This window comes from Rhipicephalus microplus, unplaced genomic scaffold (genome assembly GCF_043290135.1).
Source record: "Rhipicephalus microplus isolate Deutch F79 unplaced genomic scaffold, USDA_Rmic scaffold_27, whole genome shotgun sequence".
NCBI lineage: Eukaryota > Metazoa > Arthropoda > Arachnida > Ixodida > Ixodidae > Rhipicephalus > Rhipicephalus microplus.
The window spans coordinates 253,967-266,708 of record NW_027464600.1 but is presented as its reverse complement, the minus strand read 5'-3'; the positions used below and the strand labels follow the sequence as shown (position 1 = coordinate 266,708).

General features: G+C 45.5%; 1 protein-coding gene across 1 annotated transcript in view; it reads right to left on the bottom strand.

Moving 5' to 3' along the window:
- The window catches only part of LOC142786649 (metabotropic glutamate receptor 5-like), a 55,133-nt gene that overhangs the window by 15,937 nt on the left and 26,454 nt on the right, over positions 1-12,742 (bottom strand). The window contains exons 5-6 of the mRNA XM_075884281.1: positions 8,276-8,402; positions 7,281-7,602 (exon numbers count right to left, since the gene is read on the bottom strand). Coding sequence (XP_075740396.1) covers positions 7,281-7,602; positions 8,276-8,402 — 449 coding nt within the window. The remainder of the gene's footprint in view (positions 1-7,280; positions 7,603-8,275; positions 8,403-12,742) is intronic.

Genomic DNA, 12,742 nt, shown 5'->3' with positions numbered 1-12,742 from the left:
CACGGCAGCGCAGTATGAAAGCCAGCAATATGTGGGTCATTTGGCGCGAGGCCCCACGTCTGGCGTCACCGAACCCCCAACCCCCGCTTCAGACGCAATGTCTTTAAATGAGTACGTCAATCCCTTCCAGTCATAGTCCTTGGTCCGATCCCTGAATCATTCAGGAACAGTCAAGACACGTCCTCTCAATTGAAAGTTTTCGTTCTGTTAGGCCTCCTATATACTCCCACATGCGGCGTTCAACGTCACCTTTTGTCTTGCAAGCTACTCATAATGAAGTTGTGGGGAATACGGTTTTGTTAACACATGATTAGAACATGTTGGCGCTGATCCCGCGTGGTGAAAATATAGCAAGGAGGTCTTTGAGTATCTGAGCTTTAAGGTTACGCCATAATGATGACGTGGATAAGCTAATCCAAGAATGTAACTGGACGCGGTTTTTCTTAGAGGAGATCCGCCTTTGTTCAGAGAATACAAGCAGCAGCACGACGTTTTTTTTTTCTGTACACGACTAATATAAGGGGCCCCTAGCACCTACTATTAACAATGAAATGACATTTCCTGCAATGTAGTCAACCAGTCATACCGGCAGCATATAGGATCCGGCCACGGAATGCACACACAATCAAAAGAGAATCAGTGCTTGCTGTATCCTCTGATGTATTTACTGGGATTCACTTGTATTGCGGAAAATACATGTAACGAAAGACGCTGAACTGGGGCCTAGTGGGTCATGTGGGAAGCCGGTGCAGTGAGCACTACCAACTGAGGAGTCCAGACAACAGAAAAAAAATAACACGACTGATCCCTGTGTCACAAGAATCGGCATAACACGATAGTGAAACGTGCATTCACAGATGTAGCTGAGCGTTTACTGTGCATTGTTTCGCCCCTGGAGTGAAGGAACGTAAAGTGTAATGTCACGAGAAAAACGGCAAGGAGCTCGAAATTTGCAGCGCACTCCTCAAGTAGAAAGGACGCCCGAAAAAAGCATACACTGGGCAAGCGCGACTCAACTGTCACGTCAAAATCCTCAAATAGCTCTGCTCACACTCAAAGAAGGGCGCCCGGAACCAGTCCACCAGTATACACACACACGAGGAGTGTTAACAAAGAAGTGGCACATGTTTGGAGCACGCTCCTTTCGCAGATGCGACTTCTAAAGCGAGCAAAGTGACCTTCGTGTTCTCTGTAGCTTTAGCGCACACTTGCGATGAGAGTAAAAGATGTACAAACCAACCCCGGGATGATATAAGCGCGCGCACGCGAGTGTCCACGCCCTGTTGAAGCGTGCGCAGGTCGCAAGGCGCGGGGCGACGACCTTCAAAGCGCGCCCTCCGCTCCCTTCGCGCCATCTCGCTACTAATAACAAGAATACGCTGAAGCCACCAAGCGCTGAGCAGCACCAATGGTAGATGGCGTATACAAGTAGCTCGCCGTTAGGACGCTCACTAACGTACCTCTGTGGCTGAGTCGATCCGTGCACCACGCTACACAACAAGATGTCGTAGGTTCGACTCCTGGTGGCGGAACTGCTTCTCTTGTTTTTTTTTTATTTGGCAACAATTGTTGTATAGACCCTCCCACTGTTTACAAACACAGGCCCTTGATTACATCCCGTTTTGTCTACCGATGTGCCTTAATATCATCGGTAGACAACAAGAGCTTTAGAAAATAGGCCGCTGATTTTCTACAGTTTTCTTCCCTTATTTGGCAAAATATATTCAAATAATTGTTGTTTTTAGCTACATAAAAGTTAATAAAGATTCCGCGTAATGTATTACGCACGTTCCTTTTATGTGAAAAACAAAACAAAGGCTTTACTATTCCTTGAAAAATACTTGAAAACACGCTTTCAGTTTCGACGTTAGGAGCTGGTAGATGTGGTGACCGGAAATTTTTTGGGGTACAACACTTGTAACTTTGAAACTGTCTATATTTTACGGCGTCATATCTGGAACAGATACCCGTTGCGGTGGTGGACACCGGAATAACACTCTCGTGTTGCCTGTTTCATCACGGACACCTTTTTTTACGGGCGAAGCTTATTAGTGTCGAGCAATGTCCCCTGTCCATCGGCGTGATACGCTTAGCACATACCCGCTCTAGACTGGGTATGTGCCACAGGGGATGCGAGATGGCGATACTGTGTTCACTAGATGGACACACAGATGGACGGTCAGACAGACTAGCAGACGGACGGAGGGACGCATGAACGGACGGACAGATGGACGCCCAGACAGGTAAGCAGACGCATGGACGGACGCACAGATGGTCGCGCGGACGGACGGAAGCAAGAACGAACGGACGGACAGGCTAAAGGCCACTTCGCCCCCACTCATCATAATTCACTCCGTGGATATGCTGCGATTATTTTTATTTCGTTTGTTTTATCAATTCGAACAATAGCGTCTACAGATACCAGCGGCGGCAGCGGCGCCAGGCCTGCGCAGAACGCACAGCATGGTCACAATGAAAGCTGGAAAAGCGGCATTTCCGAAACCCGTTGTAAAATTCCTTGGGGGTTACCAATACAAGTAGGCTTAAAAGGCGCCTACTACTTCATAAATCATAAATTTTGTGAAGTTCGGATGCACCCATAACGGCATTCTTTGTCATTCTGCGAGAAGCGATGTAACCTCTACGCAAGTGAAAGGCATCACGCGCCCTTTGCTCATGCGGTGACTGATGACGATAAATTTTGGCTGAGCCCTTTGTAATAGGTTGGAAGCATTCAACGACCCATTTGTGACGCAATTCGCATTAGGTGACGTGTGCTTACGGAATTCTCATTGTGTAACACCTGGTCGTTATTTCGCTTTTACAACCCACCATATTGCATATGTTAACACGGTTCCTTGCCAACATGACACCTGTATAGCGTCTTCTTGCAAAGGAGCTTCAAGCACGGGCATGTATCTGTGATGCAATACTAGGCGGCCATGGAGAGGACCAAGGGTCGAACCTCGTTTCATCAAGAGTATTTTTTCTTATTTGAGTTTTTCTTATTGTTTCGAGCAAAAGAGGTTACCGACGCCGACGGTGGCAACGGTGGACAACTACGGTGCCACGGAAGGCCCTTAATATCATATAACCTTAATATCATGCCCCCCTAACGCCCCGCGTTTCTAACGCGGGGCGTTAGGGGGGCATGTTATCGCCCCCCTAACGCCCCGCCAACTTTTACTGCCTCCTTACACGATGTTCTTAATACCGTAGTAACTCGCCTGCCAAGCGCCCCGATTTTTTTATTAGGTGACTTTAATTTTTCTCAAATTATGTGGTCCTCCGAATCGCCCATGTTTAATTCAAGTTCCTCACAAGTTAGCGACTTTCTGAACCTTTGCTCAACCTTCACCCTTACCCAACTAGTTACCCAGCCGACGAGAATAACAGACAGCACAGCAACGGTACTAGACCTCGTACTTACCTCACGCCCCGACTCTGTCTCGTGCATGACATATTTACCCGGTTTATCTGATCATTTAATCCTTTCTTTTGACATCTCAGTACCAGCTCTAGTAACACGTAAGACAACTAAGCAAATTCGTGATTATAAGAAAGCAAATTTCGATGTCATTAACACTGAACTGTCCACTTTTCTTGACATTTTTCTAGACAATTTTGACAATCGTACAGTTGAAGCTAACTGGAACTTATTCCTGCGAAAAGTCGACGAGCTAACCAACAAATACATCCCGCTTCGCAAAATCTCTTCGCATGCCAGAGCTCCATGGTACAATGCCTACTTAAAACGTCTATCAAACCGCAAGAAGCGCCTTTACCGTAAAGCGAAACTGCTGCCCACGAACGCTCGGTGGGTTGCATACAAAGTAGCCAACAATTCCTATGTATCCGCTGTCAAAAATGCAAAATCCAACTTTTTCCAGAGTACCTTACCTAGCCTGCTTCTAAACAATCCTCAAAGCTTTTGGCGTGTAATTAATCCAAGCACGACTGAGTCAATTAAACTGCTGGACCATAATGACGAATCCATTCCCGACAATGAGTGTCCGGTTGTCCTGAACAGGTTTTTTTGTAGTAATTTTGTGGTTTCTTCCAGTACATCTATTCCTTCCCCAAAGCTGCACGATTATCCACTCATGAATTCAATTATTATTGACACTCGGGGAATTTCTAAAATAATACAGTCACTTAAGCCCTCTTCAAGCCCAGGTGTCGATCTTATAACTTCTAAATTTCTTCAAGGTACGGCCTCGTATTCTTCAATTCTTCTTACCAAACTTTTTCAACAATCCATTGACAGCGGGTCCCTACCCATCCAGTGGAAAATCGGTAAGGTGGTCGCCGTTCACAAATCAGGTAGCAAAGAATCTCCTTTAAATTACCGCCCTATATCCCTTACGAGCATTCCTTGTAAAGTCTTGGAGAATGTCTTGTACACAAGCATTGTAACGTTTCTCGAATCCAATTCATTTTTCACGGATGCACAACATGGTTTTCGAAAGGGATTTTCATGTGAAACCCAATTACTGTCTTTTACACACCAGCTTCACCGCATTCTTGACCGTCGTTCTAAAGCGGACTGTATTTTTTTAGATTTTGCAAAAGCCTTTGAGAAAGTGTCCCATAATCTCCTGCTCCTGAAACTTAGCAAACTTAACCTTGATCGTGATGTGTTCAAATGACTTGAACACTTTTTGTGTGGCCGTACACAGTTTGTTGCAGCCAACTCATATAATTCCCCAGAATGTTCTGTTACTTCGGGCGTACCCCAAGGCTCAGTCCTGGGCCCCCTCTTATTTTTAATTTACATAAATGACCTCACTGATTGCGTTTCATCAAACATACACTTGTTCGCTGACGATTGTGTGATATTTCGTGAAATTATTGACACAAGCGATGTTAGTATTATACAAAACGACCTTAACGCTATTTCAAACTGGTGCAGTCTTTGGCTAATGAACCTTAATATTAAAAAGTGTAAAGTTTTACGCGTATGTCGAACTTCAACCACTCCCGCCTCGTACCATCTTAATAATGTTCTACTCGATGGTGTTTCATCCTACCGGTACTTAGGTGTGCACATTACTTCTTGCCTGACATGGTCCGTTCACATAAGCAACATTATTAACAATGCAAACCGTATGTTAGGCTATCTTCGTCGCAATTTTTCTTCTTCACCTGCCTCTCTAAAACTACTGATGTATAAGAACTTGGTTAGAAGTAAATTAGAATATGCTGCTTCAGTTTGGGATCCCAGCATGGTTTATCTGATCAAAGCCCTCGAACTGGTCCAAAATAACTCTGCCCGGTTTATCCTACACGATTACGATCGAACAGCAAGCGTTACAGCTATGAAAAACTCGTTGCAGCTGACTTCCCTTTCTTCTCGTCGTAAGTTTTTTCGCCTGTGCCTTTTTCATAAAATCTTCCATAATAGCCCCCACCTTCGTGCTAATCTTTTTCTTTCACCGTTCTACGTGTCCTCTCGCATCGATCATGCGCACAAAGTTGGTATACCTATACGCCAAACAATTACGTGTTCAGAATCTTTTGTCCCACGCACCAGCAAAGACTGGAACCAGCTTCCTGGAGCGACTGCTGCGATTACTGATTATCAGCTGTTTCGCGCTGCACTAACAAACATTGTAAACTGAGGTTACTTATTACGTGTGCCTTTTTCGTTTTTTCATGTTCTTGCGTGTTCTGATGTGTTTTGTAGCTAGAATTGTATACTAGGATTATTTAAAAGATGTACACCAGATCTCTTTTGTTCTACTTTTGTGTCCTAACTTTGTTACCAGCTAAAATTGATTATTTAGTAAACGTTGAATCCTGTACTCCCCTTTACTCACCTTCTGAATCCATTTTTTGTAAACCCACTCCCCTCTTCAATGCCTCTGGCCCTGAGGGTACAATAAATAAATAAATAAATAAATAAATAAATAAATAAATAAATAAACAGCTTTCGCACAGTGGGTGAAATGCCTCGTCCGATTCGGACGTGACGTTTCAGTCCCTGACGCAACCTGACTAGAGATTACGCTTTCTAATCTTCCTACCGATAATAGCATACCTTCGAAGTTGTTAGCAGTACGCCCCATGATCTGCAACAAGTGCTATCAAGCAAGAGAATACAGACAGAGCTGAAAGCCACCTTGGGCGCCAACTATAGGAGCCGTGAAATTTCGTATGGCAGCAAGGAACGCATTTGTGAGGCGTGAAACACGTTTAAGTGCACTCTGTACCCCATTCTCAGTACCAGAACATCAACGGCAAATAAACATGTCCGTCTGAAATGAGAGACCGCGGGTTCTTACACACGGTCGGTGGCCTTGTGTCCCAGATTGGTCATTGCGATTGCTACCAGGCCATGTGCGGCTGTATAGGTGAAAGTCGGCTGCACCTAACACCCCCACTTTGCCAGGGTAGCTTAGAAAGGCGTCTTTCTGCAGAGGGTCTTGTACCGAGAGTGTAACAGGGCTTGCCAGTTGCGTGGAGCGCGTCCTGCTCATTTCGATTATACATCTCGAGTACGTTTCTGGCGCGAGGTGCTTTATAGTACTTCTCAACGAACTGCGCTGCGCCTCGTGGTGAAGTGCAGCTGGCTCGGTGCCTGTAACCGAGTGGCCTTGACAAGGGCCTGGCGACGCTCGTTCAGTGTGTCTCAGAGCAGGCGACTCAGGCGTACTCGTATCTGCACAAAGGAATGCACTCATACAACTCATACAGTCCACAAACACACAATGCGAGTGCCGAGAACGGGGAAGCCTTGAATCCTCACCACTCGCCAGATCACGAGTGCACTGTTCTCGGGAACAGCGTGCGTGCGAATGATGTACTCATGGTGGCTCAATGATTCAGCCCTTTCAGACGACCCGATTTAGCAGCTCTTGAGTGCAGAACCCTTATTTTGCCCGTTCCACGAGCTGACACGCATTGCTCATTTTAGCAGGTTCATTTAGGCTTCATTTTCTATTAGCCAACGGTCAAAAACAGCCATAGACAGCTAATATGTATGCCTACTTTTGCCTCGCCTTTCTCGCATGTTGCATTGCGCTCGTTGCAGTCCCTTCGCTTTGCCTCTAAGACGAAGCGAAGTCCTAATGGTCGCCTACGAGGCAACCACCAAGAGCCCGAGCCACGGTGTCATCACAGCCTGCACTTAACCTCCGTTCAAGTACTGTCATCATCGCCACAGGCTGTAGTGAACGTTGCGTGAATGTACCCCGAAAACAACTAAAGACTTTCGCGTTCATACTTGTAAGGAGGTAATGCCAAGGTACTAAGGATCATTGATTTATAAGACAACGTACCTTGCGATCCGGTTGGTCTTGGTGACGAGCGCCGCGTATATCATGGCGAAGCTAAGACCGGGCAGCACGCGTGTGATGAAGCATGTGAGTGCGCTGGGCTTGGCCAGCAGGGCGAACGTGGTTCCATGGCAGAGGAACATGCCGATCAGTATGATGTAGGACAGTTCGCGCGTCGAGCTCTTCACCACGGGCGTGTCGTTGTGACGGATGAAGATGATCATGGCAGCCAGCGTGGCCATCAGGCCAAGGATGGCTATGCTCATGGCCGCCAACGACTGGCTGTCAGTCCAGTGGATGTATTCCTCGGGAATACGAACACAACCTGGAGAAAGGTGTGTAGTTTCTAAATGAAAGAGCACTATTTACAGTAGATTACGAGTCTTCGCAGGTATACAAAATGCAACCATCATCATCATCATCATAGCCATTATATTTAGCCTGTTTATCAGCCTATATTTCGATTTACTATATGATGGGGGCCTTTGGCAATGATCTTCAGTTTACTCTATCCTGAGCAAGTTGATTCTGGTGAACATTTTAATTGTACTTCCCGCCAGATGGGCGACATGAAAATACCGCGATAACAACACTAAATGGGTCAGAGTCATGACTCTTCACTCATCGTCACTCAGCGCCTGAGGCGTGGCCTATAAGAACTCGCCCGACACGTCAAGATACTGTCGATGTCTCATGGACGGGAACGCGCCGTTGAGCACAAAATACAACAACGTCTACGCAGCAGACCCCATTCATACTTCACTAAAAAAAGCCATGCATACCAAGCAATCGAATGAATGCTGCCACTGGAGTTTGATATTTGTGTCACCGTTCTTTTAAACGATCGCTGCGCCGTTTTTGCGTGACATTCTCAGAACAATCTCACCTCGTGCTTTGTATAGTTTGATGAAATTACTTGCCCTTGCGTGTAAAGTTTCGCTGCCTTAAATTGAAATTACTATTTTTTTCTATAGGGCGTTAAAAGCAAACTGCCTCACCCGTGAGGTTCTCATTAGGCCACCAGCCCCTCTCGCAGTCCAGGCAGGTGTACTCGTCCTTGACGTACTGGTTCTCTTTGCAGGCCACGCAGTTCCAGCAGCACTTCATCGTTTCCGAGTGAATACTCTGCAAGAATATAGTCGTATAAACGAAAATTGCAGAAAGATGAAGTAGTTGGAGTGTGCATGTGCGCATAAGCGTGCACACGTCTCCCCGTAAAGGGGCGGGGGTGAAAGCTTGTCGCAGCACCCTCCGCTGCCAGAATATAAGGCGTGAAAAGCGATACGTCAAAGTACGGGCCAGACTGTACGCCCTCCTTTTTGCCATTCCCGGGGGCCCACCTGTGTGTGTGCATGTGTGTGTGTGTGTGTGTGTGTGTGTGTGTGTGTGTGTGTGTGTGTGTGTGTGTGTGTGTGTGTGTGTGTGTGTTTGCGTGTGTGTGCGCATTCTGAACAAGCTAAGCATATGCACCACACTGTCGGATACACTTCAACATTTTAAAGAATCTTAGAAGGAGAAGCTGGTGCTTCCCATAAAGAATACTGCTTATTTAAAAACATTAAAAGGGGGTTTTAAAGAAGAAGAGATGCCATTTTATGTGACGCTTTGCGTTAGCGAAACTTGAAAGACACGCGAACGTAATTGAAGAAAGAGCGGTTTGGAAATGCCAGAAAGTGTAATTAGTAGCAATCTCTCAATGACAGCCTTGCCGGACCCTATGGCGGGTCTGCCATTGGAGCACCATCTTTGAAGTACGGCTTGAGACTTAGATTAACGAGGTTGTTAATGGCGAATCCCGGCGCACAAGAGCGGTCATGGACAAGCACTTTTGACTCGAGATTGCCCCCCTCCCCAAAAAAACACAAACACACAAAACTGGACCAGATGGAAGTACTCCAACTAAGTGGCGCTTTCTTTCAAAACGACCTGTTCTCCGAAGCCCTTGAAAAAGACCGTTAAAAGCTCCTGTCCAAGAGTCTGCTGTTCAAGCCACTACTCGCCTGTCTCGTTCATTAAGCTGTGAATTTATGCGTTAAGCATGCCATCTCTGCCATGCTACATTAAACGTCAAGTATAGCGCCGTTTGCAACAAACCTTCTTGCGCTTTTCGACTGTACTTATTTCGAGTCTCTTGGTATCCCCATCAAGCAGTTGAAAGTGCAACTGTCGAGTGTGTAAATGCAGCATATGCAATGACAAGTCGGAGCTATCATGTGGTATAAAAAAAAGAAAGTAAAAACGTCATCGGGAGTCGAACCCGCGACCTGTGTGTCCGCGGCAACCGATGCCAAGCGCACTGTCCGCTGCGCCGTTGTCATTTTTTAGAGCGAACGCTGTTATGAGATCACAACGCGGGTCACGTGCGCGCCGTAGTTGTCCGCAGCCACTGCCCTCGGTGTCCGTAACTACTATCGCACGAAAGAAGAAAAAAAACAGTAAATAAGAACACTTAAGGAACACAGTGGGATTCGAACCCGAGCCCCATGCGTGCCAGCTCAGTATTATACCACTGAGCCACGCAGTTGCATTTTTTTCTTTAATGAATGACATTATCACCAGCAAAGTACACAGAACATACTTCATCAGAAGTCAGGCAAACACACACAAGCGTCAAGACCGGGAAGCCACTCCGGAACGGGGTCAAAAGTCTCGACAACACTGTGCACTTGAGCAGCTGCTTCTCGGAAGACAGATCTCGTCGACCGTGGTGGCTCGGCGTGTCTATCGATCATGCGACTTTTCCATAATGAATAAAGTCCTAACAACATAAACAGGTCGTAAAGAGTACTATCAGTCAGACTCTTTTTGAACGGAAGGAACCTAATACCATGGGCTGTGATTGGAAATTCTTTTCTTAACGTTTTTTTTAGAATGTCTCAAAAATAAAAAGCATCACGACAATGAATAAAACAATGCTCTATAGTCTCAGGTTGGTTGCAGAGTCTACAATTCACTGTCCAGGGTACGTATATTGATTTTTCATTCAGCTACGTTTTCACTGGCAGCGTGGAAGTGTGCACTTTAAAGAAAAATGTTTTCGCTGAAGGAGATATGGAGATATACACATTCTACGTACACGAAATAATACATCGTGACCAGACAGAAGCGAATATGGCTTTCGATAAACAGGTTCGGGGAAAAGATTATTCACTAACTATCGTAACAGCGGCCCACACTGGACCGGGTCGGGGAAAAGATTATTCACTAACTATCGTAACAGCGGCCCACACTGGACCGCTGCGATAACTATGATCCGCCGAAAGGAGGCAACTTGGAAAGGACGGGAGCTTTCCATTTTCGCCAGAGCGAAAGCGTGCAATATATTCCTTGTATCGAAGCTGAGCCACGCAGTTGCTTGGAACGCTCCTGCAAGCTTGCCTTAGGCAGGCTTGATGTCGGGAGAATCATCGCGTTAATATGAGTAATAAAGTGTTTTAGAACAGCAGATGAACAACCAGGCGTCATACAATGCGAATTGCGTAACTAGTGGGTAGTCCAATGCTCCCAGCCATAACAAAAGCTTGTTCTTGTTCTTGTTGCCCTTAACTTGTGGCTCATACCCACTGTGGGGGATCGACCAATAATTGAGCGGTCTTATAAAGTATTATTCGATTTTAGAGTAACGAAACTTACATACTCTTGATCACTTATTACCATACCCACTTTAGGCCTAATAATTCATCGTCGTCAGCTACAGCATGAAAATTTAGCACAAAATTCCTTGCGAGTGTGTAGCGGATACCACGCTTCTCAGAAGATGGACGCAGGATTGCATAGTGAATGCCGTGCTACACAACCAGACTGATCACTTTCTGATTACACCCAAACATTTTTGGCCGAGTTCTTGGCTACTATTTTAGCACAACGTTAACTTCCTTTACTTATAACTCCTGTGGCTATAGTTACAGATTCCTTCCCGTTGTGTTCTGCAATAACTGCTTCAACAGATTCGGATATTCTAAGATTATTGCGGTTACTTGTTCCTCATCATTTGCGACACCGGCGAATGATTTGGGCGCCGGGACACAAAAGAATTGCACTCAATGAAGTTGTGGACTCTCTAGCGAAAACTTCTCTGACAGGTCGAGTTCTCTCTCTCCTTCCTGTTAAGGCGTTTGTTGCTGCGTTAAGGTTCAGAAAGTATGCATTCTCTGTGTTTACTCCAAGTCTCGATTCCTCAGCGGACTTTGTGCACCTACAGTACTCTTGGAGCAAGAAATGGTGTGCAGCAAGACGAGCTTACCAGAATGCGTTGCAGAATTCTAAATATAAATTTTTACATGCACAGGGCGGGTTCGACAATCTCCACTTTTTGCTCCTATTGCAACGAACTCCACACTATCGAACACATCTTGTTGAGCTGCCAACGTTTTTCCTTACACAGAAAACGCAGTATAGAAATTATATTGCGGCAACATGTTCTACCGGTTACGTCGGCCGTTCTGTTATTATTTGGGGCCTTTGCACTGGGACACTCGGACAGGAATATTTTCAAAGCTGTCGAAAAATTTATATGCGGCTCGAATAGATTTGGTAGGTGTATCAACCACTAACAATTATTTAGTCAGCCTTCTTTGTCAAAAGAGCTTCAGTCTCTGGGAGATTACACAAAATACTGCAACTTAAAATTACAATTATTCATAGTTAACGTTGCATTAAAATTATCTTAAAATTATTTTAGCTCTTACTAAATAATAATCATAAATTCAGTATGTATGATCCGCCCGACTCATGGCCGATCACCCAGAGTGCCCGTGCCAATGATCCAAGGACCATCATCATCATCATCATCATCACAGAAATTATAAATATTACTACACAGAAATTATAAATATTTATGGTGTTGGGGGTACCGAGCAAGCGTGCTTGTAGCAGTTACCGAAAGAGTGCTCAGAAAACACCCTGAAAGACCGAGCTTTCGCTGTGACTATGCAGCGCGTTTCGCGCAGGCCTGGTGGGTTTTTTTAAGGTTCAAAGTGTGCGACCTTGGCTCAGATGCCACTGCGCCATAGTCAAGTGCCTTCAACATTAAAAACACATTTTTTTTTAAATCTGCCATAGTCCTCTCAGCATTCTTGGTAAAATGCAGTAATGCGTCATGACCGCAGCATCCGCGATGAGTTCGCGTCTTTTTAAGTGTCTGTGCAGTTTTGTCAATGCCGAACACACCCCCAGGTGACGATATTACTTCTAACGTCGGTGTCACTCATAGCGCACGTCCATACCAAAAAAAAATGGCAGATCCCCCGTACCGTAGGAATCGATGATATGCGAAGCACGAATGAGAAAGGTTGATATCTCATTTTAAAATCAGCCCAACGTTACGAGGGTGAGGTAAATGATGGCGTACATGACTTCAGTGTCATGATTATCATATTTGGATGTGTCGTTTACCTTGGTCCTCTATTCACATCACGTGATACCAAATTTAGTATAAGGGTAGCTAGCGAAACGGTCGCGAGCAT